Source organism: Diadema antillarum, unplaced genomic scaffold (genome assembly GCF_040938485.1).
Source record: "Diadema antillarum isolate AM-2024a unplaced genomic scaffold, OU_Dant_1.0 seq00000161_RagTag, whole genome shotgun sequence".
Classification (NCBI taxonomy): Eukaryota; Metazoa; Echinodermata; class Echinoidea; order Diadematoida; family Diadematidae; genus Diadema; species Diadema antillarum.
In genome coordinates this window covers 1,907,501-1,931,780 of record NW_027271232.1, presented here as the reverse complement: position 1 = coordinate 1,931,780, position 24,280 = coordinate 1,907,501, and the positions used below count along the sequence as shown (strand labels likewise).

The 24,280-nt window shown below is 38.3% G+C and overlaps 1 protein-coding gene across 1 annotated transcript in view; it reads right to left on the bottom strand.

Annotated features, from left to right (window-relative positions):
* The window catches only part of LOC139728024 (low-density lipoprotein receptor-related protein 1-like), a 232,661-nt gene that overhangs the window by 79,038 nt on the left and 129,343 nt on the right, over positions 1-24,280 (bottom strand). Inside the window, exons 11-29 of the mRNA XM_071638990.1 lie at positions 24,095-24,217; positions 23,261-23,506; positions 22,085-22,256; positions 20,993-21,227; positions 19,864-20,062; positions 17,296-17,415; positions 14,880-15,020; positions 13,838-13,970; positions 12,842-12,972; positions 12,277-12,354; positions 11,572-11,739; positions 10,939-11,070; positions 9,229-9,348; positions 8,469-8,585; positions 5,780-5,908; positions 4,920-5,045; positions 2,492-2,698; positions 1,603-1,807; positions 296-460 (exon numbers count right to left, since the gene is read on the bottom strand). Coding sequence (XP_071495091.1) covers positions 296-460; positions 1,603-1,807; positions 2,492-2,698; positions 4,920-5,045; positions 5,780-5,908; positions 8,469-8,585; positions 9,229-9,348; positions 10,939-11,070; positions 11,572-11,739; positions 12,277-12,354; positions 12,842-12,972; positions 13,838-13,970; positions 14,880-15,020; positions 17,296-17,415; positions 19,864-20,062; positions 20,993-21,227; positions 22,085-22,256; positions 23,261-23,506; positions 24,095-24,217 — 2,947 coding nt within the window. The remainder of the gene's footprint in view (positions 1-295; positions 461-1,602; positions 1,808-2,491; positions 2,699-4,919; positions 5,046-5,779; positions 5,909-8,468; positions 8,586-9,228; positions 9,349-10,938; positions 11,071-11,571; positions 11,740-12,276; positions 12,355-12,841; positions 12,973-13,837; positions 13,971-14,879; positions 15,021-17,295; positions 17,416-19,863; positions 20,063-20,992; positions 21,228-22,084; positions 22,257-23,260; positions 23,507-24,094; positions 24,218-24,280) is intronic.

The following is a 24,280-nucleotide window of genomic DNA, read 5'->3' as shown; positions in this document are numbered from 1 at the left end:
TACATGAAGTAAACAATAATAAATTAAAAGACATGCATGAAAACATTATCATAGATACAATGGTTAATGTTAATGGTTATTTTTCACAGCAAATCATATTTAAAGAATATCTATTATGCCATTTTCTTTAATTACATTTATTTTCACTCCAATTTCATGTCAAGCAAAATGCACAAAAATTTTAACTTTTACAGAAAAGGGTTAATCAGACTGACCAGTCATGAACTTATATTGTACAATATACATATTGATAATACATGTTTCTCATACTACAAGAAGCGTGGATGCGATTTACCTGGCATCGATCCAATAGATTCTCTTCTCTGGGTAGTCGATGGTCAGACCGTTGGGCCAGCCTCCTTCTGTATTAATGTTGACCACTACATGGCGGTCTTGCCCACTCATGGTTGACCGTTCAATACGAGGGTTCTTTGCATCCCAGTCTGTCCAGAACATCAGACTGTCCAGAAAAAAAAAATGGGATAAAATGGAAAAGTGCATCAAAAAATTATAAAAGCTCTTATAAGGCTCATAAGGCTGGCATCTCTTCTTACTGGAATGCATGTGCATGAATCTACTTTTCTGTGAAAATCATTTGTTCTAATACACAGCAACATAATACAGTCCAACAGCTGTTATCCGGCCATGTAAGGACCTGCGGCCCTCAGGGTAAGCAATTTGGCCAGATATGGAAGAAGCAATGTTTAATGTTCATATTGTATATTATGATTACAAGTAGGCTGCTAACCCTGTGGTAGCTAACCCTGTGGTAGCTATGTACAAAGATAGTGAACACTGCAATAGAAGTGTAATTTATGCTAGCCTACTTAAAAGTATAGTCATGAAATTGAAACATTTCACTGTAAAATTCATAGCATGTTTCTGTAGGGAATCATAAATGCATGAGCTTTGTATGAGTTTTAATTGGGTTTGAAATAACCTTTACTGACTTATTTATTTATTTATTTGAATAGTTAGTTATTCATTTATTAATTTATTCATCTATTTATTTATTTAGTTAGTTAGTTATTCATTTATTTATTTATTTATTTATTTATCTTTTTATCTATTTATTTATCTATTTATTTGTATTCACTGCTTGGAGGCGTCTGGAACACAGAGAAGTTTGAATAAGAGAAGGGGGCCAGATAATCGAGGTCAGACTGTAGCATTGTTTTAATCATGCAGTCAAAGTTTGACAATTAGCATCTTCTTCTATTTTCAAGTATTACTATAGGCTCCACTCTATCAGCAAATTTCTGCCACATTATCAAATTAACCACCCTCATCCCATGTTCCAAGTCAGATTAGAGGTTACGCATTAATAAACAAAAACAAAAACACAGAAAAACAAGTAATGAAACAAAGCTTTAAAACAACTCCACTCTATTCCATTCACTTGAAAGAGTCATCTGTGTGACAGTGAACTTAAGGGTCTTATTTCATCAAAGATGTAAATACAGCATTTCCTGCCAAAGTAGCAACCTCTTGTAGCAAAAACCAATCAGGAGGCAGGATTCTTGTCACAACCATGACATTCAACACATAGCAGAAGGAGTTTCTATCATCTCAAGTTTCTCTGAAATGAGGACCAGGTCTTACCCTACAGTTGGGTCGAGAGCTATAGCCCTTGGGCTCTCCATGTTCCCTGCCACTACAGTGGTCCTCATGGCACCGTCTAGTCTTGAGACCTCAATCTGGTCCAGATGGCTCTCCACCCAGTACAGGTTACCTCCAATCCAGTCCACTGCTAGTCCTTCACATGTGGCCAAACCTGCCTCTATCACAGACTCTATGTTACGCAGGCCTGCATGCCGAGAAAGTGGGATTTTAAAAAAAAATCAAAAGAAAGAGAAAACATACAGACAGAGCAACCAGGGTCCAAAGATTGTAAGAATTTAAGATTTGCTTTTTTCCTAGCCGTTGTGTAGAATAAATCATAAAAAAACAGAGATAAATTCAATATTGAACTCTTCATTACAGCTCTTATCTTATTGGCGAGGTATTTGAGCTACAACTGTACATGTAGATAATTAAACGAATACCGTTCACAACCTGAAAACTGCATAGAAGAAACTGGAGGCTCATTTCAAATATCATCCCTGAAAATGCACACACCATCTACTAGTACTTGATATTGAGACAGAGGGTAATACCATCATCAAATGTATCACAAATAAAATAGTTACAAGTACAGCAGCAACAATAAGGATAATAATCATAATTATCATACTGCACATTGTGGCCACATTCCTACCAACTACATGAAAATTATATAATGGTTCTTGGCATTACAACACTGCCACCATCATCACATCATCAGTCTTGTCATAATCATAATCATCACCATCATCATCATCAACATCATCATCATCATCATCATCATCATCATCATCAACCTTGGCATCACCATTACCATGGCAACCATTTTAATTAATGGGAGGGGACAAAGGAGAGGGTGGCCATCACAACTACTGGTACTGTATGGTACCTGCATTTGGCGAGTTATCATCCAGCCAGCCGCGATATATCTTGTCGTCAACCACATCGGTCCAATAGATGGTGCTGTTCATGTAGTGGAAGTCAACCGCAATGCTGTTGTGCAGGCCAAAGACCAGTACATTATATTCGCCGCTGTCAAGGTTGATGCGTCTAAGCTGGTTGCGATTGGAGAAGATGACATACGGGCTGGCACTTACTGCAGGTTAGAGAACAAAGTGAAGGAATAAGAAATAATGCAAATCCTCTACTTACAACAATGGAAAAAGATAACAAACTTTTTGTTCAAGATAAAAAACTTTTTGTTCAATGTAAAAATTGTAGACAAAAATTTGTGACTTCTGTAACAGTCTATTCCTTCAACATTTGATTTTCTCTTCAACCCAAAATGTTCATTGAAAAAAGCAAACATACCAGTGTGGTTTATCCCAAGGAAACAGCGATAACCCTCTTTAGACAGAAATCACAGTAAAAATGCAGGTTCAAAAAGGATGTCCTGTAAATATTGTCTTGGCTGGTAATGTTCTAATTAGCTGCTGACATATGACGAGGAGTGAAACGTTTTCACAGCTAAACTTGACACTGGTGTTCAGGATGACAATGAACTGTGAAGTTAAAGTCATCCATAAAAAAATCAAACCAAAGGGTACAAAAGGCACCCAAGGGTAAAGAAACATACACAAAAGCTGTTTGTCATTTAGTTATTGAAGAGTTATGATCAATCTTTCACCAGACCCTCTGTACATTTGAGTGACATGTGTCGACTATGTTTTGAAGTGAACAAAATAGATTTAACTAGAAATGTCGCTATGGCGACTGGTATGCCTCCGCCATAATGCATGATTCTCCTAATAGGTCTATAGTACATGTGGACAATGTGTGATTACATTTTCACAAAATTGGCAAAATATTAAAATGACATGTTTGTCACAAATGTATTGAATGTTTACCTTCCTTGACCTATGTTTAATTGGATGAATAGGAGATCATGTATTTGGGGATTTAAGAACTTTAACTTGACTTTGACCATTTCATAAGTTTATGCACTGAGTAATTTTCAAGGTATGGAGAAAAAGCGCAATTTCTGTATTGAACAGTAAATTTTTATCATTTTCATCTGGCCTTTGATTTATAAGAGAAGCACTGTCAGGCAGAACATACATAAATTCAGCATGTACTAAGTTTCAAGATAGCTTGAGCCACTTCCGAGATATGGAGAAAAAAGTAAGTTCAGCACTTTCACTTGATCTTTGACCTTTTGACCTTTGACCTTCTTGGCAAAAAAAAAAAAAATCCCAGAGAATCTCTATTGGGTTAGACATGCATACATCAAGTTTAAAAAAAAATATCCTGCTGGCATTGCAAATATAAGGAAAATATTAAGATTTTGAAGTATTGCCCTTGACCTTTGACCCCTGACCTTTGACCCCATGAACCCTAAATTCCCTAGATAACCACTGCCAGTCAGTAGATGCATATACACTATGTTCCATGAAGATACCTTGAACAATTTCCAAGATACAGAGAAAAAAGTGAAATTTTAACATTTTACTTGACCTTTTGACCTTTGACCTTTTGATCTCATGACCCCAAACTTTCACCAGAGAATCTTAATTAGGTAGTACATGTATACACTAAGTTTCAAGAAAATATCTTCAGGCATTGCATAGATATGGGGGAAATAGTAAAATTTTAAGCATTTGACCTTGACCTTTTGACCTTTGACCTTGAGCATGTGCACCCAAAAGTTGATAGGCACAACTTCACCCCCTAATACACATACATGCCAAGTTTCATTAGGATACCTCAAAAGGTTTTGGTAGTTACCCTGTCCACAAAATTCATTACGGACGGACGGAAGGACGGACGGACGGACGGACAACCCGAAAACATAATGCCTCCGGCACCACTTCGTGGCGGAGGCGTAAAAACAAAGTGCCACCAAGAAAAGCACTCAGGAGAAAAAAGACCTCCGCGAAGCAGCCCATTTCAACCCCTAGGATCAAAATGGTAAGCCCGATCACTACCAAAATTGAATAATCTGTTCCTTGTATCATTGTCAATTTTTCCTGAAAAAAAAATCATCATAAAAAAAAAAATCATTCATAACTAGACTTATTTCGCAAACAAACAAACAAACAGACAAACAGACAATCAGACAGACAGGTAGAAACAGAAACCGATGCCAATAAAAATATATCCTCCTTCATAGAGGTCATAATTACACAGTGTATCTTTACATCAACTCATCAAACTCTTTAGCCAACATCTACATGTAGCTGCTGGTTAAGACAAAAACGCATTTGTCTATTTGTTTGTTTGTGTGTTTTTCTCACCACCAACTCACCATTGGTATTTGCTTGTTTGTTTGTTTGTTTGTTTGTTTGTTTGTTTGTTTGTTTTTCTCACCACCAACTCACCATTACTCTTACAGCTCCACCTATCATCCTGCAGAGAATAGCCAGGGTAGCACTCGCACTTATACGATCCTTTTGTTGAGATACAATGCTGGCTGCAGCGGCCTCTTTTGGAACACATCTTGCTATCTGTGTTGAACGCATGAAGCAAAATAAAATTTCTCCAATATATAAACACAGCACAAAATTACTCTATTACATTTTGACACACATAACTGAACTAATTATGACATCCACATGACAAATAATGCCCCAAATGATTATTACCAAAATTACAAACAGGCAGATCTGCCTTAGAGGCAACCTGCCTGTTGCGGCCACCCATCTTCATCTAAGGCGAACTTACAAATTTGTGAGCTTTTCAAGCAAAGCTCACAACACAAGAAATCGTCAGTCAGTGCACAGTTTATATGACATACACTGTAATAGAATGTGACCAACACACACAACTGCTTGAAAGGTCCTGTTTACCTTTGGGAACAGTGATTTATAACATTTTTAAGATTTGACATTTAATGCATATGTGTAGGTCTGTCGTGGCACAAAAATTTTCATGATAAAGCCTAAAATATAACGAAATATCTGTATTTTGACAGTTTAGTCTGAAAACATTTTCATCATTACTATTGCCCCTAAAGCCTAAAATATAAGGAGATATCTGTATTTTGATGGTTTAGTCTGGAAACATTTTTATCGTAACTATTGTTCACATTTTGTATATTTAACAATACTTAACATCAATTTTACCAATTCAAATGTTTACAGTGGACGTTTCTATCCCTAACTCACATTTTAGAACTATTTGAAAGCACTGATGCTGGGTTTTTGTTTCATCTGCAAATGGTAAACTATGCCTTTAATACCTGGCAAACACTGTGTCAGCTTCAAAGGGTTAATGACCTGTCCCTCAGGGCAGTGGCAGATGACTCCAAGGCCAGGTGTTGGCTGACACATCTCTTCACACTGTGATCTGCTACACAGTGTCTGGTTACCTAGGAAACAAATGAAAAAAAAAACAATAAAAATTGGATAACAAGTGTGACCCTGCATCACAAAACAAACAAAAAGTTGCCAGACATAGATTTTTATTAAAGGGCAGATTCTGAAAGAGCAGATTTTAAAATGATGTTTAACTTAATCCAAATGGACTCTTTCAACCTATCTAAATTTTGGAAAGAAGGCACACACTTTGAAAAAGTGTGTACTGATCGAAGCTCTTAAGTATATAAGGGTCTATTCAAGCACTTAAAGGTCCTGTTTACCTTTGGGAGCAATGATTTAAGAAATGTTCAAGATATCACATTTGATGCATTATGTGTAGGTCAGCTGCATCACAAAACATCCTCCCATAATTTGTTTGAATTTCTTGTAAGTACGTCATTTTGTAATGCGCAGTAGAGTATATCATTATAGTAGCTGCGCAATACAAATGTCCTTTATTATTATTATTATTATTATTATTATTATTATTATTATTATTATTATTATTGTTATTATTATTATTATTATTATTATTATTATCATTATTATTATAATTATTATTATCATTATCATTATTATTATTATAATACAAGTCTGCAATAAAACATAAAATATAAGCAGATATCAATATTTTTCTTATTAAACAATAGCTGTAGACAGTTTGGTCAAACAACATTTTTATCATAACTTTTGTTCACATTTTGCATATCTAACAATACTCAACATCAATTATACCGAGATTCAAATTTTTACATTGGTTGTTTCTATACCTACCTCACATTTTAGAATTATTCTAAAGCACTAATGCTGGGTTTTTTGTTTCATCTGCAAATGGTAAATTATGCCTTTAATCTTGAACCAAACCCTGCTAGCTGTTCTATGAATGGGACAAAAGCAGGATGTAAAACAGCACAGCACAACAATGAAGGGATTATCAGATTAATAAAGCTGAAACTAAGTACAATCTATTAACACATTGACCCTCCTTTTGGCGAATTCATGAAGGTCGATTAAATGTAAACAATGCTTTCAGCAAATTTCTTCTGCGTAAATACAATGGACACATTATATAGACCAAACAGATGTCAAGTAACAAACATGCGTTGATATGCACATGTCAAAGGTATGCCTATTTTGCGCTTATTTTAGACCATTTCTTAAATCTAAAATATGACCTTTATTCAAACCACCATTGTGAATTCAGGCCAAACTGTTCATGACTAATACAAACCTTCACAGCAGTAGTTTGCGAATAGCACCGGACTCGCCAAAAATAAGAACCTTGCAAAATATTTCGCATAATACCGCACTAGTGCAGTTTGATGAAGACATATCAATGAGATTTTTACATCAAACAGTAGACAAGAGAGAAAATCCCCTAAACACAATGCACAGGACTACCGGGCACATTTGCACATAAGGGCCCGAATTCACAAAGTGGTACAAATGAAACCATGGTTTAAACCATGGACAAAAACCATGGAGCGCCAAGTGTCGCATGAAATACTTCGTTACGAAAATCAGTCATTTCTTCGATAAAATGATTATTTTGCAACGAAATGACAACATTTTGTAACTACTAAATGAACATTTCGTCCACGAAATGATAATTTCGTTAACAAAATGTTTATTTTGCCGATGAAATGTGACCGTGCATCACAAAACGAACAAAAAGTCGCACACACTGATTTTAGTGAGAGCGGAAAATAAATTGTAGGTGAAATAGGTCAGCCTAGCCAATCTTGACTTTTTCATATTTTCTGAAAGAGCAAGTCTTCTTCTACATCATACTAAAATTTGGGATCATATAACGAAAAGAAAACTGGGTTATCAGCCGTTTTTCTGGAACACTTTTCAGTGGAATAATGTGATTAGGTGTTTCTCTCAAAGTCCTCTTTCCATTTCTTAAAAACCCTGTCCATGCTCATCACTTTCAACTCCAATAACTTTAGAAGGGATATACAGTGGCTACTGCTTTGAAGGATGGCATTTATCATCAACAGAATGGGTAAATAAGGCATGCACAATTTCAGCTTAATCTGTTAATCTCTTCATTGTTGTTGCTCTGGGGGTTATCATCCGGCTATTTGCTCCATTCATCGCACAGCTAGAGCGGCTTGGTAAAGATTAAACGCTTGAATAGACCCTGTTCTTCAGAGCCTCTTTTCTCAGTTCACACTTATCCAGGGTGTGTACTTTCTTTCCAATATTTAGATAGGTTAGGAGAGTCCATTTGGATTGAGTTATATATCATTTTAAAGCTTAGAGTCTGCTCTTTCAGAATCTGACCTTTACTAAAAATCCATGTCTGGCGACTTTTTGTTCGTTTTGTGTGCAGGATCACAAATGACCAATTTCGTAACAAAATATTCCGTAACGAAATATTCCGTAACGAAATATTCCGTACGACACTTGGCGCTCCATGGCTTTTGTCCATGGTTTAATTCATGGTTTCATTTGTACCACCTTCGTGAATTCGGGCCAAGAGGTCTTTAATTCACCAGACATCTAGGACCACCAAAACTTCAGCCCTGAGGCAAGTTGTGGGACTACTACAAGTATAATACTCACATGCATGTTCATCCGACCCATTGATACACTGTGGCGAACCATCGCACAGATTACTGATGGGGATACACAATGTGTGATTTTCACATTTCCAGTGGCCAACATCACATCCGAGCTCCGCTGAAGGCATCAAAAAGAGAAAAGGCATGCGAATATGAAGGTGTTGATGCATATATGTACATAAATGTGCCTGTACTGTTTTGTAGATTCCCTCATATTTAATAATAATTTTCTAGATGTTTTTGGTACAATGTCTGCTTGTTCTTATTGATATTCTGCGGTTTGTGTATGATTTACCAAAGAGACATCACCAAGTGACTAAATTCAATAAACAATCATGATATATATTCTTGGTGCTCATTTACCACCATCAAATTAACGATGGACCTACAGGACAAACATTCATGTTAGGTATAGATACACGTATGTATACATAAAACATCTCATATCGTATCATCATGTGCAATTTGTGAAAAAAATACACAGGTTGACAAAGAGGATATATTTTTCTTCCTCTAGATTTGCATATAACAGAAATTTTTTGTAGAAACATATCAATAGACAAACAAATCTTCACACAAGGGTACAAATGAATGTGGTGGTCACATCCCTTTCTCTCTCATTCTCTGACACCCATTAATTTGTCAAGTTACCATGCACTAACACCCATTAATTTGTCAAGTCACCATGCACTAACGCCCATTAGTCTGTCAAGTCACCATTCTCTAACGCCCATTAGTTTGTAAAGTCACCACACACTTACCACAAAAGAATTCATCTGACTGGTCTTGGCAGTCTGGGGTTCCATCACACTGCCAGACATGTGGAATACACTTCGCCTCGCCGGGACACTTGTAATGGGTGTTGGCCTGACAAACTGGCTCTGAGAAATACAGGGGATAAAGCAAGAAAAGACACCACACTTGTATTTGTAAACATTTGGTATATTTTGCGGTGATTTCATTTTTCAGGAATTTTGGTAATCAACTAATACTCGCAAACTAAACAACTCACAAAAATATTGCCTTTTTGTAACACAAAATGCACTAGGTATCAACTCCAATATGGTAAATCCAAACTTTTCCCCTGAGAAGGAAAAATACTGATTTTGCATTCTGTCACACTTACAATTTTTTTATCATGAATTCAAACACTCACAAATTTTCCTCACAAATTAAGACTCACCAAAAATATGGTGTAAACAGATATAAACCAATTAGTTCAATTTGTGATAGCCTTAGCATCAACTGCAAAACTCATACAGAAATATGTACAAGAAATGCTCTGACATGTTACAACATTGTAGCCTCCCAATGTGACCACCCCCCCCCCCCCATGAATTCCTGCATAAAGATTGGCCAGCAGCAGACTTTATCACACCATTAACCCGTTGAAGACTAGTCCCGAGTATACTCGGGCAGGTGTCTATGGGAAATGCATGATGTAGCAAAATCAGTCCGTACTCAACAGGTTAAATCTCATTAGCAGCTTGCCCTCCACACATAACATTTGGTGTTTTGCTCCATGTTATTAATCAGGAGGCATATTTAAAGAAAAATTTTGTTCCTTCAATGTGTCAGGATCACACAGGACTTGGAGGTAATCTGTGTGTACCAACCATGTCCAATATCATGCAGGCATTTTACGATGCATGAAAATCTCCACAGTGAAGTACATACAATGTATGTAGGTAGAGATTTTTCCAGTTTCACACTGTGGTAACAGTGGCTGAAAGGACTGCTTAATTGGAAAATTGAGAAAAGGGGTATTCTTTTGCTAAGCTTTAGATCTACATACTCGTTTTGTTAATTGAAAAATGAAGCTGCTTTGGTGGGACAGTGAAATCATGCATTGTCAGCAACTATGTCATTTTACACATTGTAATACATTTTCCACCATTCACATGTAAATGTACTTTGTGAGACATAGGGTGCGTTCAAGTGCTCTCCTAAAGCAAACCGTACCATACAGTACCCGCGCCAGAGGAGCACTCAAACGCTCCTGAAGTGTACCGTACCGTACTGTACCTAACCAAAAGTGGACCACTTCCCGACGTGCTCCAAAAGCGTACCAAAAGTTCGCTGTAAAGCATTCGCGTATCATGTGCATACGTCACAATGCAAAGACATCATTCCCTTTGTTCGGGACAGCTGTAAGTACATGTAGTTCAAGCGCCAGGTGAATGACATTCTTGCTACAAAAATCTGCGACCTTTTCTAAAAATAACTTGTGAGGTACGCTTTCTCAACAGAGCCATCGAACGCTCCAAAACTGGCACAGTTTAGGTACGCTTTGGTTAAGTTCACTTTGGTTCGCTTTAGAGTGCTCGAATGCACCTACTGTCTCCACTGATACTTTCAGATCCTGCTCTCAATGTTCATTTCTTTTTTTCCTTTTTTGTGGTTCACAGTCAGCACAAAACTCTGCTCACGTGACCTCACAAAAAATCAATGGGTACCAGAGAATACAATACCTATCTCGCAATGTGCTTCGTCTTCCAGACCATGGCAGTCTGGCTCCCCGTCACACACCCAGGACATTGGGATGCATCGCTGCTCATCACAGCGGAACTCATTGCCTGTACACACTACAGGCCTTAGAGAGGCTGAAAGAGGAAAAGGTATGGGACACTTCCTGTTTTAAATACATATCAATGACACATTCATGTCAAACAAGCCAAGAAACAAACAAACAAAAAAAGATTTGGATAAGTTTACGCACCAAATGAAACAAAAGAAATGTTTATTCTTCAAGTAAATTTGATCATTTAACAGAAATCCCTTTGAATATGAAATGATATTTATTTTCCTCACATTGATTTATTTCAATTTCATTTAATTCTGATGAAAATGCTTTATTATCAAGAACACTTCACACAAAGATTCTTTACATGTTTACATTAAAAAAATGCAAAATTTGATGATAATGTTAAAGTCACAACTGTACAGTCCTCCCTTGTAATCCTGTTCAAATCTTCTCAGATAAATTTCTCTTCAGTTTCGTGTTCCTAATGAATTAATGTCATCAAAATAGGCATTAGTGCTTTGCCATGAAAGCTTGTCATGAGGGTTGTAACCACATACCTCAACATAAACGAAAGACTTACTGCAGTTAGGGTTGCGGGAATCATCACTTCCGTCGTCACAGTCGTCAACGTCGTCGCAGACACGCTCAATGTCAATGCAGCGGAGAGAAACCTTGCACTGGAACTGGGTTTCACTGTCACACATGTACTCACAAGTTTGCTCGTCAGAGTTATCACCGCAATCGTCATCTGAGGGCGCCATTCACGCAACCATTAATTGACAAACAGCAGGAATGACAGAAATTACAATTTTACAAAAATAATTTCAGGTAACTTCTGACAAATTTACAATATCATTTGTTTGTAGAGATTAATTTTGGGAGGTACATTTGTATGAAAGACCACTCCTGACAACAAAGAATTTCCCCAAGAGAGTAATAACAATGAACAGAAAAAAAAAAACAAAAAACCAAGGCACATGCATTAGATCAGTGAATATTTGAGCATAATAAGAACAATAAAGAAGTTTTTATGATTCAACTGTTTGAAGTCCTGTCACATGTCTAAATCATGGTGTCTTTTCAACCATACATTTTTTTTTTTTTTTTTTGCAACAACAACCCCCCATAAAATCCAACAAATATATCTCTTCCTATGTCATTTTCAACAAACTGACTTCCACTGTCATGGGGGACATCTACTAATGCAATAGTCCCTAATGTGCCTTGATCAGCATAATGAAAAATTATACAAATGGTGAGAATTAGGAATGGAAGGAATTCTCACCTCGATCACAGAGCCACGTCATACTGATGCAAGCTCCATTGCCACACTGGAAGAGGCCCTCTCGACATGTGGTGTAGTCTGGGGGAGGGGCAGGGAGTGGTATTGATGCATCATGCAATCATCATCTGGCAGATTCTTACCATGTACTCAGTGTCTTCTTCATTGACAACTTGAAGAAACCACTGAAAATGTCTGTTTAATATTTTCATACTGGATTGGCTGATTGATTGATTGATTGATGGATGGATGGATGGATGGATGGATGGATGGATGGATGGATGGATTGATTGATTGATTGATTGATTGATTGATTGATTGATTGATTGATTGATTGACTGTTGATTGACTGACTGACCGACTGAATGAATGACTGACTGACTAACTTACTGACTGACTAACGGACTGATTGACAGACTGGCTGACTGATTGATTGATTGATTGATTGATTAATTTTTCAGCTGAAGTATCTTTTACATTACTATAGTAACAAGACACTGGGTCACATTTCTAAGTAACTTTCAAAAAGTTTTCAACTAATCCCTCAGAAATCTGTAATCACACTTACTGCAGTTGTCTTCATCGCTGCCATCGCCACAATCATTCTCATGGTCACACCGCCAGGCAGTGGACACACAGCGTCCATTGGCACACTGGAACAGGTCAGCGTCACAGGTTTTCTCTGGACAGACAAGATGATAAGCACAGTTGAAGAGATTGCATGAAATCATGAGGACTGGTAAAAAAGAAAAATTCCAGTGACCAAAGAAACTAGGCACATGTTGTATAAAGTTCTTTGTTGTTATGTGATGCGTAGAAAAGGCGGCTTCCACAAGAAGTGGCTTGAATCGAGATTACACTGCAAAAATGGGAGATCAAAGGGGGGGGGGGGGATACCCACTTGGTCCTGTGGTGTACTAGACTAACACTAACACACAAATTTCTTTGCTTCTACTTCACTGAATTTCACATCAATACCACTATTTCTAGCTTCCAATCTTTTCTAGAGATCTTTGAAGAGGTTCATCTGATTGGTAAATCTCTGTAAGAAGCAAATTTCATTAAATTCCTATCAAACTTTCCCAGAGAGTCTCAGTAGCTCCGGTCACACTATGCCAAACTACATGTATGCATAGTTTGCTTCCCGATAATTTCCAGAAGTTTGAGGTCACACTACGAGGTCACACTACGGACAAAACTACGCATAATTTCATTGATAGGAAACTACCTGCACTTTTGGTCTCTCGCAGGAAAAAAATGCAAGTGCACAAGAGTGAACAAAAGAATGTACAATTTGCTTTCAAATTACGAATGGATTATCTATTACGATGTCACAAACTTGTCTAAGTTTCAGCTGCATGCAGACTGCAAAAAAAATTAAAAAAAATAAATAAAAAGTTTTTTGAGAAGTGAGAAACTTCCCAAGTGTATGCAGGAAGTTTTGCTGGTAACTTCTTGAGAAGTTTGCAGCCACATGGCCCAAACTACGCAAAGCAAAATAGCAGGTAGTGAAACTGCATGTAGTGTCCAGAAGTGTGACTACGCATAATGATGCTTACGATCTCCGGTGCACATGTCCGGCGCCTCATCGCTGCGGGCAACATCCTGACAGTCATTGTCTCCGTCACACGTCCATCTCAGAGGAATGCACTTGTTGTTTGGACACTGGAATTTGTTTGCCCCACATGTCTGGTTGTCTGTGAGCAGTGATCATTGATACAACATGATGTATCTGAGAATTCTTCTACTAAACTACAGTCTTCAACACTCACACACAAACACAAACACATATACAGACAATCACACATAACCACAAACACACACATGCTTATGTATTACGTGGTAGGAATACTAACAAGCTTACAATGCTCTATATTTTGTGCATATAAAATAGAAATATGGAATTACCGAGCTATCGAATAGTCACATCCAGTTTTCTTTAGTATGCATGAAGTCATAAGCTGAAAATGAGGTGATTACATTAATAAGCTCTCTCACGGTACCAATGAAACACAAGTTTGAATTAACTTTAATATGCAGCAGAGTACTACAGAACTTGCAAATCCTCACAAACTACACATACATGATCCCCACAAGACAGAGTCTTGTTTCATATAATCAGTGGCAAAGAAGAGATATTTTCATGAATGGCAGCTGATTGGACATTTCAAGAGATGGTAGCAGTGCTTTGTGGTCTTTATTAGAATGCAAAAATGATTTTTTAATCTATTTCATTATATTGCAAAGTTATAAAAAGACACAAAACGTTCAGAAGAAAGCGTGACTCCTAAAACAAACCACTTTGTGAAAACATTGCTTGAAATTAGATAAAATCTCTTCGGGAAAAAAAAAAGTGCTATATGATTAGTCACATGATGATGCATCACTAGTGTGGCTTGGCTTGGAAAGTGCATGCTGGGCAACTTTATGCTTCCACTTTCGACCACATTTTCGCACATCCTTATTTTCTTGATAACGAATCAATTTGTGCGATCCAAAAAAATAAAACTACTGTGATAAGTTCAGCATTCTCTATAAAAACATCACACATGTAAGGAGTGGATTAGAAGTCGACACATTTACAAGGAACCCCCTTCAATACTCACTGCATCCACCGTATGTCTCATCTGTGTTATCTCCACAGTCATTGTCTCCATCACAGAGCCAATTCTGGTCAATGCAGCGGCCATTGTTGCACTCAAACTGGCTTTCTCGACAGATCGAATGACGTACGTAGTCTGGGTCCTCTGGAAATCAGACACGAGGTATACAAAAGTCACTCTTTGCAACTCCATTCCTATACAACTCTGCTCCACTGGAACTCCAATCTCTTTCAGTTTGAAGCTATGCATTCCAATGTCTCAATCAATTATATCATTTCTGCAAAACTCTTTCAATGAACTGTAAGTTTGTTTGTTTTATTAACTGACACACAAACTTGGAGTACTAAATCCACACCTTGTAATATGTAATGCAAGTTTGTCTCCATGGATTTCTTACATTTCACTTTGAGTTCACAAACAATGCCAGTCTGTGTATCTTTTCAATTATCAGTTACAGTTCACAGTATTCATCTGAAACAGCCCATTTTCCTAAGTTGTCATATGCTTTGTTCTTAAATCACTGAGATACTGGCATATCATTTTCGGTAGTGCTCTGCCAGTGTCAAGCTGCTTGGTACTCAATGTCTCAATAGATTAACAACAGAATGACATTTTTATATCATTGTGTCAGTAAGTTACAGTAATTGTCCTAAACAAAAATAAAAGAATGTTGCTATGGCGACTGGTATGCCTCCGCCATAATGTACAGTTCTCCCAATAGGTCTATACTACATCATGACAATGTGTGACCTTTGACGTTTAACCTCATAGCCCCAAACTCTCTAGAGAATCTTTATTGGGTATTACATGTATACACCAAGTTTCAAGAAAATACATGTACCTTCAGGCATTGCATGGATATGGGGGAAACAGCGAAATTTTGAGCATTTGACCTTCTTGATCTTTTTACCTTTGACCTTGAGCATTTGTACCCAAAAGTTGATAGGCACAACTTCGCCCACTCATACATATAGTACATGCCAAGTTTCATTAGGATACCTAAAATGTTTTTTTAGTTACGCTGTCCACAAAATTGATTATAGACGGACGGAAGGATGGAAGACAATCTGAAAACATAATGCCTCTGCCGAAACTTCATGACGGAGGCATAAAAACATAAAATGATACAAAAATCATTATGATAATCATTGTCACATCATTTACTACAATATCAAGGGACATCACTATACATGGACATCAAAATCAAAATGTCCTATGGCAATATTCCCTTACAAACAAAATGTAGCTGTACCTGTCATGCATACTCGTCAAAATTATGCATCAATATGGCTATTCTACCACAAAGATAAAGAGTAAACAATATTGACAATGGCTATTTGTATAGCTCACAGGTCTACCCTTCAGTACTCACGGTGCTTCAAAAAAGAAAAGAAAGAAAAAATCTATGTACAAACATAACAACAGGGAAGAAAATGACCAACAACAAGCAAACATATACCAGATAAGGGACACAACATTTGTGAGCATCATAAATTGCCAATACATGATTCTCAATGTGAGGAACAAACACTTTTTCAGTGCAGAATTTGAATTTTTCTGCAGATGACAACTGGCGTAACTGAATTCTTGCGGTCGGCTACACGTCACTTCCGGTTGACTGGAGTGAAAACAAACAGTTTGCATGCGCTGTAAGCCTGCATATAAATGCGCATACTGCATGCTGTGCATGTGCGACGCGACGTGTATAACTTATGTGCAACTCTACGCAGACATGGGGACTGTTTTTCATTATTCATTTTGTCATTTGTGCCATCATTCATGAGATACATGCATCATATGTCTTGCCAGCAATATTCTAATAATCTGGATCCTGTCGATCGATCGGTCCCGGTATTTTGCCAAGTTGAAGGCAGTCGGACTGGACCTGTGCCCGTATGAAATCGCTGCAGGACTCTGGATCAACGACCCGACAAAATGGCCAGATGTGCAGTAGAACCTCTTTGAGTAGGCCCTACCCCGATATCTACGCATACTTAGTACCTCATAGAAACTTCAGGTAGGTCTATAGGCCTAATGTTAGTACTGTAGTAGGTTAGGGTAGGGTCTAATTTAGGGTAGGCCTAGGGCCTAATCCTGCCGCCCGCACAGCTACAGTAGTACAGCTTGCGCTAGCGCTATGCTCGCGGGGCGCCCCGGCTGAAAACACGTACAGCGTTACCACTCCAGGCTCACGCGACTGTTTGTTTTCACTCCACCGCTATCCATGACCCCGTGACACGCAAAATGCCCGGATGTCCGACCATGAGAATAGGTAATTGACGCCACAATTTTGGTCCCATTGCAAGGGAGAAAGCACGATCCCCCACATTCCCCCCCCCCCCCCTCCACAGGAGAGTAGAGATACATTGGTTTTTATAAAGGTTACAGCACTTTGTATAGGGCTTGTGTACACACTGACCTGTGCAGTGGGTTTCATTGCCCAGCTTCATGCCATTCTCACACTGACACACATATCCACTGGGCACCGGAAGACAGAGCTGCTGGCATCCTCCGTTCTTCTCCGAACAGCCATTGGTTCCTGCAAACGACCAATCACAAAGAGGCAATTAATCACTGCTTCCAATCCCCACTGCAAATCTCAGTAAGGATGATTGGTGAAAAAAAAAAGGCATTAAAAAAACAGAGATCTGAAAAAAAAATGGATCAAAGCAGAATGCATTATGCCCTTTTAACATCAAGGGTGTGAGAGTACTTGAAGAAAAAAAAATCCGAAAAAATCTGAACTTATGGAAAAAAAGTCTGAAGTGCAATTAACTATTAACATTTCAATGCACTTGAATTGCCAAAAAAGTCTGAAAAGTGGGTTATGGGCAAAACTTTAAACCAGATTAAACTCTGAACTCTCACATCCCTATGAAATTATGGGAAGAGACATGAAATCTACATCAACACAGGCAATGATGAAATGACAACAGCATCTGGACCACAAAACATATGGATTTTTCATTCCCACAGGAACTTTTTTCATACCTGGAAGGAATTCATGTAACACAGAAAAAGACATTACTACTCACAATTTGAAATGGGGATAATGAATAAATGTGGCTTGGGTAACTTCAAAATTCCAGCGACATTGGTTGGGGTCAGAATGGAATCAATGAAGGTCAAATCTGAAAATTCTCCAATGCTATAAAATGCATACACTCAGATTATTGTCTTTGAATTCAAACTCAAGTGTGTATAGGTTTGTATCTCTGACTTTGTAAAGTTGCAACAACTGGAAACATCCAAATGTCAAAGTACTTTTGATCAGAGATCAACTTTAAAGGACAAGTTCACCTTCATAAACATAAGGATTGAGAGAATGTAGCAATATTAGTAGAACACATCATTGAAAGTTTGAAGAAAATCGGACAATCCGTTCAAAAGTTATGAATTTTTGAAGTTTTTGTGCAGTAACCGCTGGATGAGAAGACTACTGCAGTGTGTGAATAACTTAGATGTCACATGCGTACAATAATATAAAGAAAATATAAAGAGAATTTCACAAAATTTCATCTTCTGAAAAAAGTTCACATTCCCCCGACTCGTTACCGACAAATGTTATGGGTAATATTATTCCCCCTGCCTTTAGAAAGAGCAAAGTCAAGTGCTCTTTTGTTATGTGAAAAAAGTGAAAATATGTTGAATTTTCTTTATATTTTCTTTATACTGTTGTACGCATATGACTCACAAGCTGTAGTAGTCTCCTCATCCAGCGGTTCCAACACAAAAATTTTAAAAATTCATAACTTTAACATCGATTGTCCAATTTTCCTCAAACTTTCACTGATGTGTTCTACTAACATTGTTGCATTCTCTCAATCCTTATGTGTATGAAGGTGAACTTGTCCTTTAAAATTGGTTGGTTTGAATTTTAACTATCTCTAGTACACAATGCAAATAAGCAACTCTGAATCATAAAACTTGCCATCTCATCCTAAATGCAGGGCATGGGAATGCTACAGATCTAAGCAAGGAGCAGGAGAGACTTTATCATCGAAGGCCAAGCACCTTGGTTCTCATGTGAGAAAAGCTCCACAAAACTGCATGATTCCTATGTCATACCTCTTTATATGAAATGTTAGGAGCAATCATTTACACTGTACATACTATGGCTAATGATTACTATAGGAAATAATGTAACAACATATTTCAGCGGATCATTTTCTTTTTTAATTCCCTTGTTCTTTCTCTCTAAAATAGCCACACATGTGTATATATCTCCATTACAGTCTACAGACACTATCTTGTAGCTATCAATTTTGTTGTTGTTGTTGTTGTTGTTGTTCAAACATGTTATCATTTAATGGTGTCGGTTCACAGAATGACATGCAGTATTGACCTCCCAAATCTTAACCTGGTTTACTAGGACAAACATAGTTAAAGGACAAGTTCACCTTCATATACATGTGGATTGAGTGAAGGCAACAATATTAGTAGAACACATCAGTGAAAGTTTGGGGAAAATCCGACAATCGGTTCAAAAGTTATGAATTTTTAAAGTATCTGTGCAATCACTGCTGGAGGAGAAGACTACTACAGTGTATGATGTCACATGCGTACAACAATATAAGGAAAATAAAAAGAGAATTTCATAAAACTTGACTTTTTGAATAAAGTGCACATTTGACGTATGTTAGGGGTAATATTATTTCCCCTGACTTCTGAAAGAGAGAAGTCGAGTGTTATTTTATTATGTGAGAAAAGTGAGAATATCTTGAATTTTCTTTATACTTTCTTTATATAGTTGTACTCATATGACATCACAAGCTATAGTAGTCTTCTCATCCAGCCGTGACTGAGTAGAAACTTCAAAAATTCATAACTTTTGAACGGATTGTCCGATTTTCCTCAAACTCTCATTGATGTGTTCTCCTAATATTGCTGCATTCACTCAACCCACATGTCTATGAAGGTGAACTTGTCCTTTAAGCAGGCCTCTATAGTTCAAAAATAACAACTACCACAAAGGAAGAGGTTGCACCTGTCTGGGTGTTTGGGTCATAGAGCTTTATCTCAAAGAGGAGACCTCCTTTACGCAGTGAGACAGGAGCTTCTGTCTGCTGCTTGGTGTCATAGCGATAGATGAAGCCAGTGCGGTACTCAGACCAGAAGACGATGTCCTTGTAGTGAGTGATGCCAAAGGGATGCTTGAGGTTTGGGGCACTGCTCACTATCACATTCTGTGACAAGGAAAAATAAACATGGAAACAACTTGTTACACAACTACAACACACACTCCCTAGTAACAACACTATTAAAACAACAATGTCAACAACCAGGGTTTACGGCTTGCATCTTTACATACTGAATACAACATAGCTCATCAGTTGAAATTAGATGAGCATATCTGCTGGTTTCCTATTTCTACACCCTTTTGAGAACATTATGCTAGAGTCCTTCCTTCTATTCACTGAAATGTGACCTTGAAACCAACAAAGAGTCAGCATGTAAGACTTTTGTCAGTACACAAGATTTTCAAAGAAAAGATTTGCAACAGGCTTTAATATACATGTATGACTCATCAATCGGATGTATCGAACCACCTGCAATGGGTAACAGATAATCCAACCTCTATGTACAGCTGTATGTTAAATTTGAGTAAAAGGAGCTTGAAAGTTGAGGGTTTATCAAAGCCCTTTAACCGGCTCTCAACATGTATGTAAGTGGATTTCAAGTCTCACAGCAACAGCTTGTAAGAGAAAACAGATTATCCTGAACTCCATAAACTTATTAAGTGCACTATACATTCTCAATTCTACGTCATTTGTGGAGCATGTCACTGTGGTGTCTTGAATCAATGTACTGGCACTAAATGTCTTGTCAATTGCATGCTAAACTGTTGCCAACCTTTTAAGCTGATTTTCTCAAAGCTGGGTTTATTTGGTACCTGGCATCTTTTTTATTTTCTTTCTTTTTTTTTCAACCATGTTAATGTCAAGCTTGGCAAATAATATAGCACAAGTCATATACCATGGGAAAAATCCCTTAGTGTATCTGTGGAAAGAATGGGGAATATTTGTTAAACCAAAGCCAACAGATTAAATTAACAGCTCAGGTGTTACAGGAGACAACCTGTCACAAGATAAGCCTTTTAGGAAAAGATGACTTACCACTGTTCCATTCCCACTGAGTGGGATGCTAGAGATGCGGTCATAAAAGGCATCACACCAGTAGAGTAGGCCCCGTTCCTTCTGAAGGCTCAGTCCGTTGGGCCACTGCAGGAACTCCCGCACAAAGTGTACCCGATTGGACCCGTCCATGTTGGCCCTCTCAATGCGGGCCACTTGAGGAAGCTGTTCCCCACGCATCCCATAACCTTCTGACCAGTCGGTCCAGTACATGTAGCTGTGAGAAAGAAATGGGGGCACATTCTAAATCATATGTGATGAGAGGAGCTTGAAGTCAGACGACAACAGAAAAAGGGGCAGCCAATGAGGAGGATATTAATGCAGAAATTGACAACAAAAAAGAAAAAGTAGCAGTGATGGCGGTGGAAGAGGAGGAGGAGGGGGGATGAAACACCTTACACCAATAAGGAATGGAGGAGTGGGCAGAGGGGAGAAGGTGAAGAAAGGAGAAGAGGAGGATGAGAGGATGAGGATGAGGAAGAAGAGAAGGAGGTGGAAGAGGAGGAGGAGGACGAGGGGGAGGTGGTGGTAGTGGTAGTGGTGGTGTAGGAGGAGGAAGAGGTGGAGGAGAGGAGGAGAAGGAGGAGGAAGAGGAGGAAAATGAGGACAGGAGAGGAGGAGAGAGGATTCAGAAATCTGAGGACATCAGAAAAAGGGACGGCTATTCAGGAGGATAACAAACAGAAAAAAGATAAGATAAAACATAGAAAGAAGGGACGATTGCAGGGGAAGGAGGATGAATGAGGCATGGAGGAAAGGGAAGAGAGGAAGGAGGTAAAGGAGATGGAGGAGGAGGAGGAGGAGGAGGAGGAGGAGGAGGAAGAGGTGGGGAAGGAGGGGAGAGAGAGGGAGGAGGAGGGGATAAAGAAAGCAAAGAGAAAAGGGATAGATTTCAAAGAAGAAGAAGGAAGAGAAGACAGATGATGAGGTATACAAAGTAGAAGAGGAGGGGGAAAAAAAAGAATATAGAAGAGAAGGAAACAGAAAGTAGAGGGACCGTCTTTGTGCATTGCACAATTCATTGAATAGGCTCATCATAACCCTTAACATACTGCTGTAGCTTTGTTTTCTCACCCATCTTCAGGATCTACCACAATGGCTCTTGGGTGGGTGAAGTTCTCCCTCAGGAGTAGTTTCCGCCTTGATCCATCCAATCTGGCCACACTGATTGTATTGCTTCCATCATCAGTCCAGTACAGATTCTTACTGATCCAGTCCACAGCGATCCCTTCACAATTTGTGATATCTAGAAGAGTTAAAACATACAATCCATTTTAGAAATCAAGTATTGTGCTTAAATGAATGTTTGGGACAAGTAATTTAAGACAAATGAATTAATGAAACAAAGTCAAACCTTTTCTAATGGTATACATGATCTTGTCTTAGGACTAAAGGTCAATGGAATACTACTAAAACATTAAGAACAATCTGATTTTGCTATAACACGTTTTTCCCATAAACACCTGCCAGAGTACACTCAGAACTACATGTATGCTCGGGTCTTCAATGCGTTAGAATACACATCACTACAGGTGACTCAAATGTACTGCACAAAATCTTCACAACCAGCTTAAGAATTCACAACAGCATGTTCCTTGCATTTATTATTCTTACTGGCTCAAGATTAGACTTGTAATCACATGAATGGTTCATTGCAAATTAAAAACTGTTGCCACACACGGAAATAATTACAAATTTTGCCATGAATGGTGAGCTGACAGACAAAGATTTTACAAGGCCGCTTCCTTCTCCCTTGGTCTACAGTCAAAGAGATTTACTAATAAATGCAACTTTCACTGCAGACAGCCACAGCTGACACATATAACCCTTTAGCAACTAAAGATTCTGTACATAATGGTCCCTAGAAGGTACAGCAATATTGCTCTAATTTCGACAACTTTTTAAATGATTTAAAATAGCTCACTGCATGTTCATTTTTGTCTATTATAAGTTATGTTTATTTGAAAGACTATTAAAAGAATGGTGTGTCACAGAAGTAATTCTGACATAATTTTGTTGACCTTTGACCTCTCTGAAATCAAACAATTATATATTCTACATAAAATAAAATAAAAATTGTAAAGCATAAAATTATTAAAAAACAATAAAACAGATGGGCGGTTTTGAGTGTTTTAGGGAGTAATAAGACAGGCGGTTTTGGGCGGTTCAGTTGCTTATAGGTTAATCATCACTGTACATTCTCTAAGCAAATCTTATTCCTGCATTTATTCTGATGAAAGAAATGCTCACAGTCCGTCAAGAGATCCTCCCTGCCGGTGCCGTTCAGTCTCTGTCGACCTATCACATGCTTAGTGGAGTCTGCAAAGTAGACATACTCCTCAGCGGCGTAGAAGTCCACGCCCCTCGGGCTGTTGAGGTTGAGGATGGGTACCATGGATTCATAGTTAGGGTCATCGGTTGGCTCCAGGGGGATCGCTCTCACTGAACCGGGGTAACCCTGGCCAAAGAGGAGGAAACGATTCATGCCCAGGTTCCCTGGATGGGGAAGGAAGGGGTATACAAGTGTTGGAACACAAAGAACAGAGTAAGACTTGCGAGATCATGCATTTCTAGTGCTTAAAGTCAATGACATATGGGCTGGGTTCCTGAACTTATCACATCAGTTTTTTGTTGTTGTTGTTGTTTTTTTTTTTTTTTTTGGGGGGGGGGAGGGGGTATGCACAAAACTTCACTGAATTCCATTTTCAAATGTAAATATATATATATGTCCTTCACATCGATAATGACTTTTAAGGTGCAAAGGTTGTAGTTCATCGAGGCTGTAGATCATCTACCAAAAACCTACTTTATGATACTGTCATTCCCACACAAACCAATGAGAGAAATTAAGTTGATGACATCACCATCTCGGCTAATGTAGATATGGTTGGCACCAACATCACTCTTAGAAGAAAAAGTATGTCTAAATTTGCAAATTTCCATAGTTTTCTCATTCTGAATCCAATTTTGATCCGACTTTTACCATTCTGTGGGTCTAATTGACTCTAATCATTCAGAGCAAACTTCAAGAATTGAACTGAAAGCACATAGGCCATGTCCTTTGGGCTCTGCAAAGCAACTTACTGCTGCACGATCCATTAGCCATCACGGCATAGCCTTGCTGGCAGCGACACTGGTAGGTCTTGCCAGAGATGAGGCACAGGTGCTCGCAGCCGCCATTGTTTGTGCGACAAGGATGTTGTGATGCTAGATGTAACAAAAACAAAGGGATATAGTCAACCATGCATGACTACTGCATCGTTGCTAGCA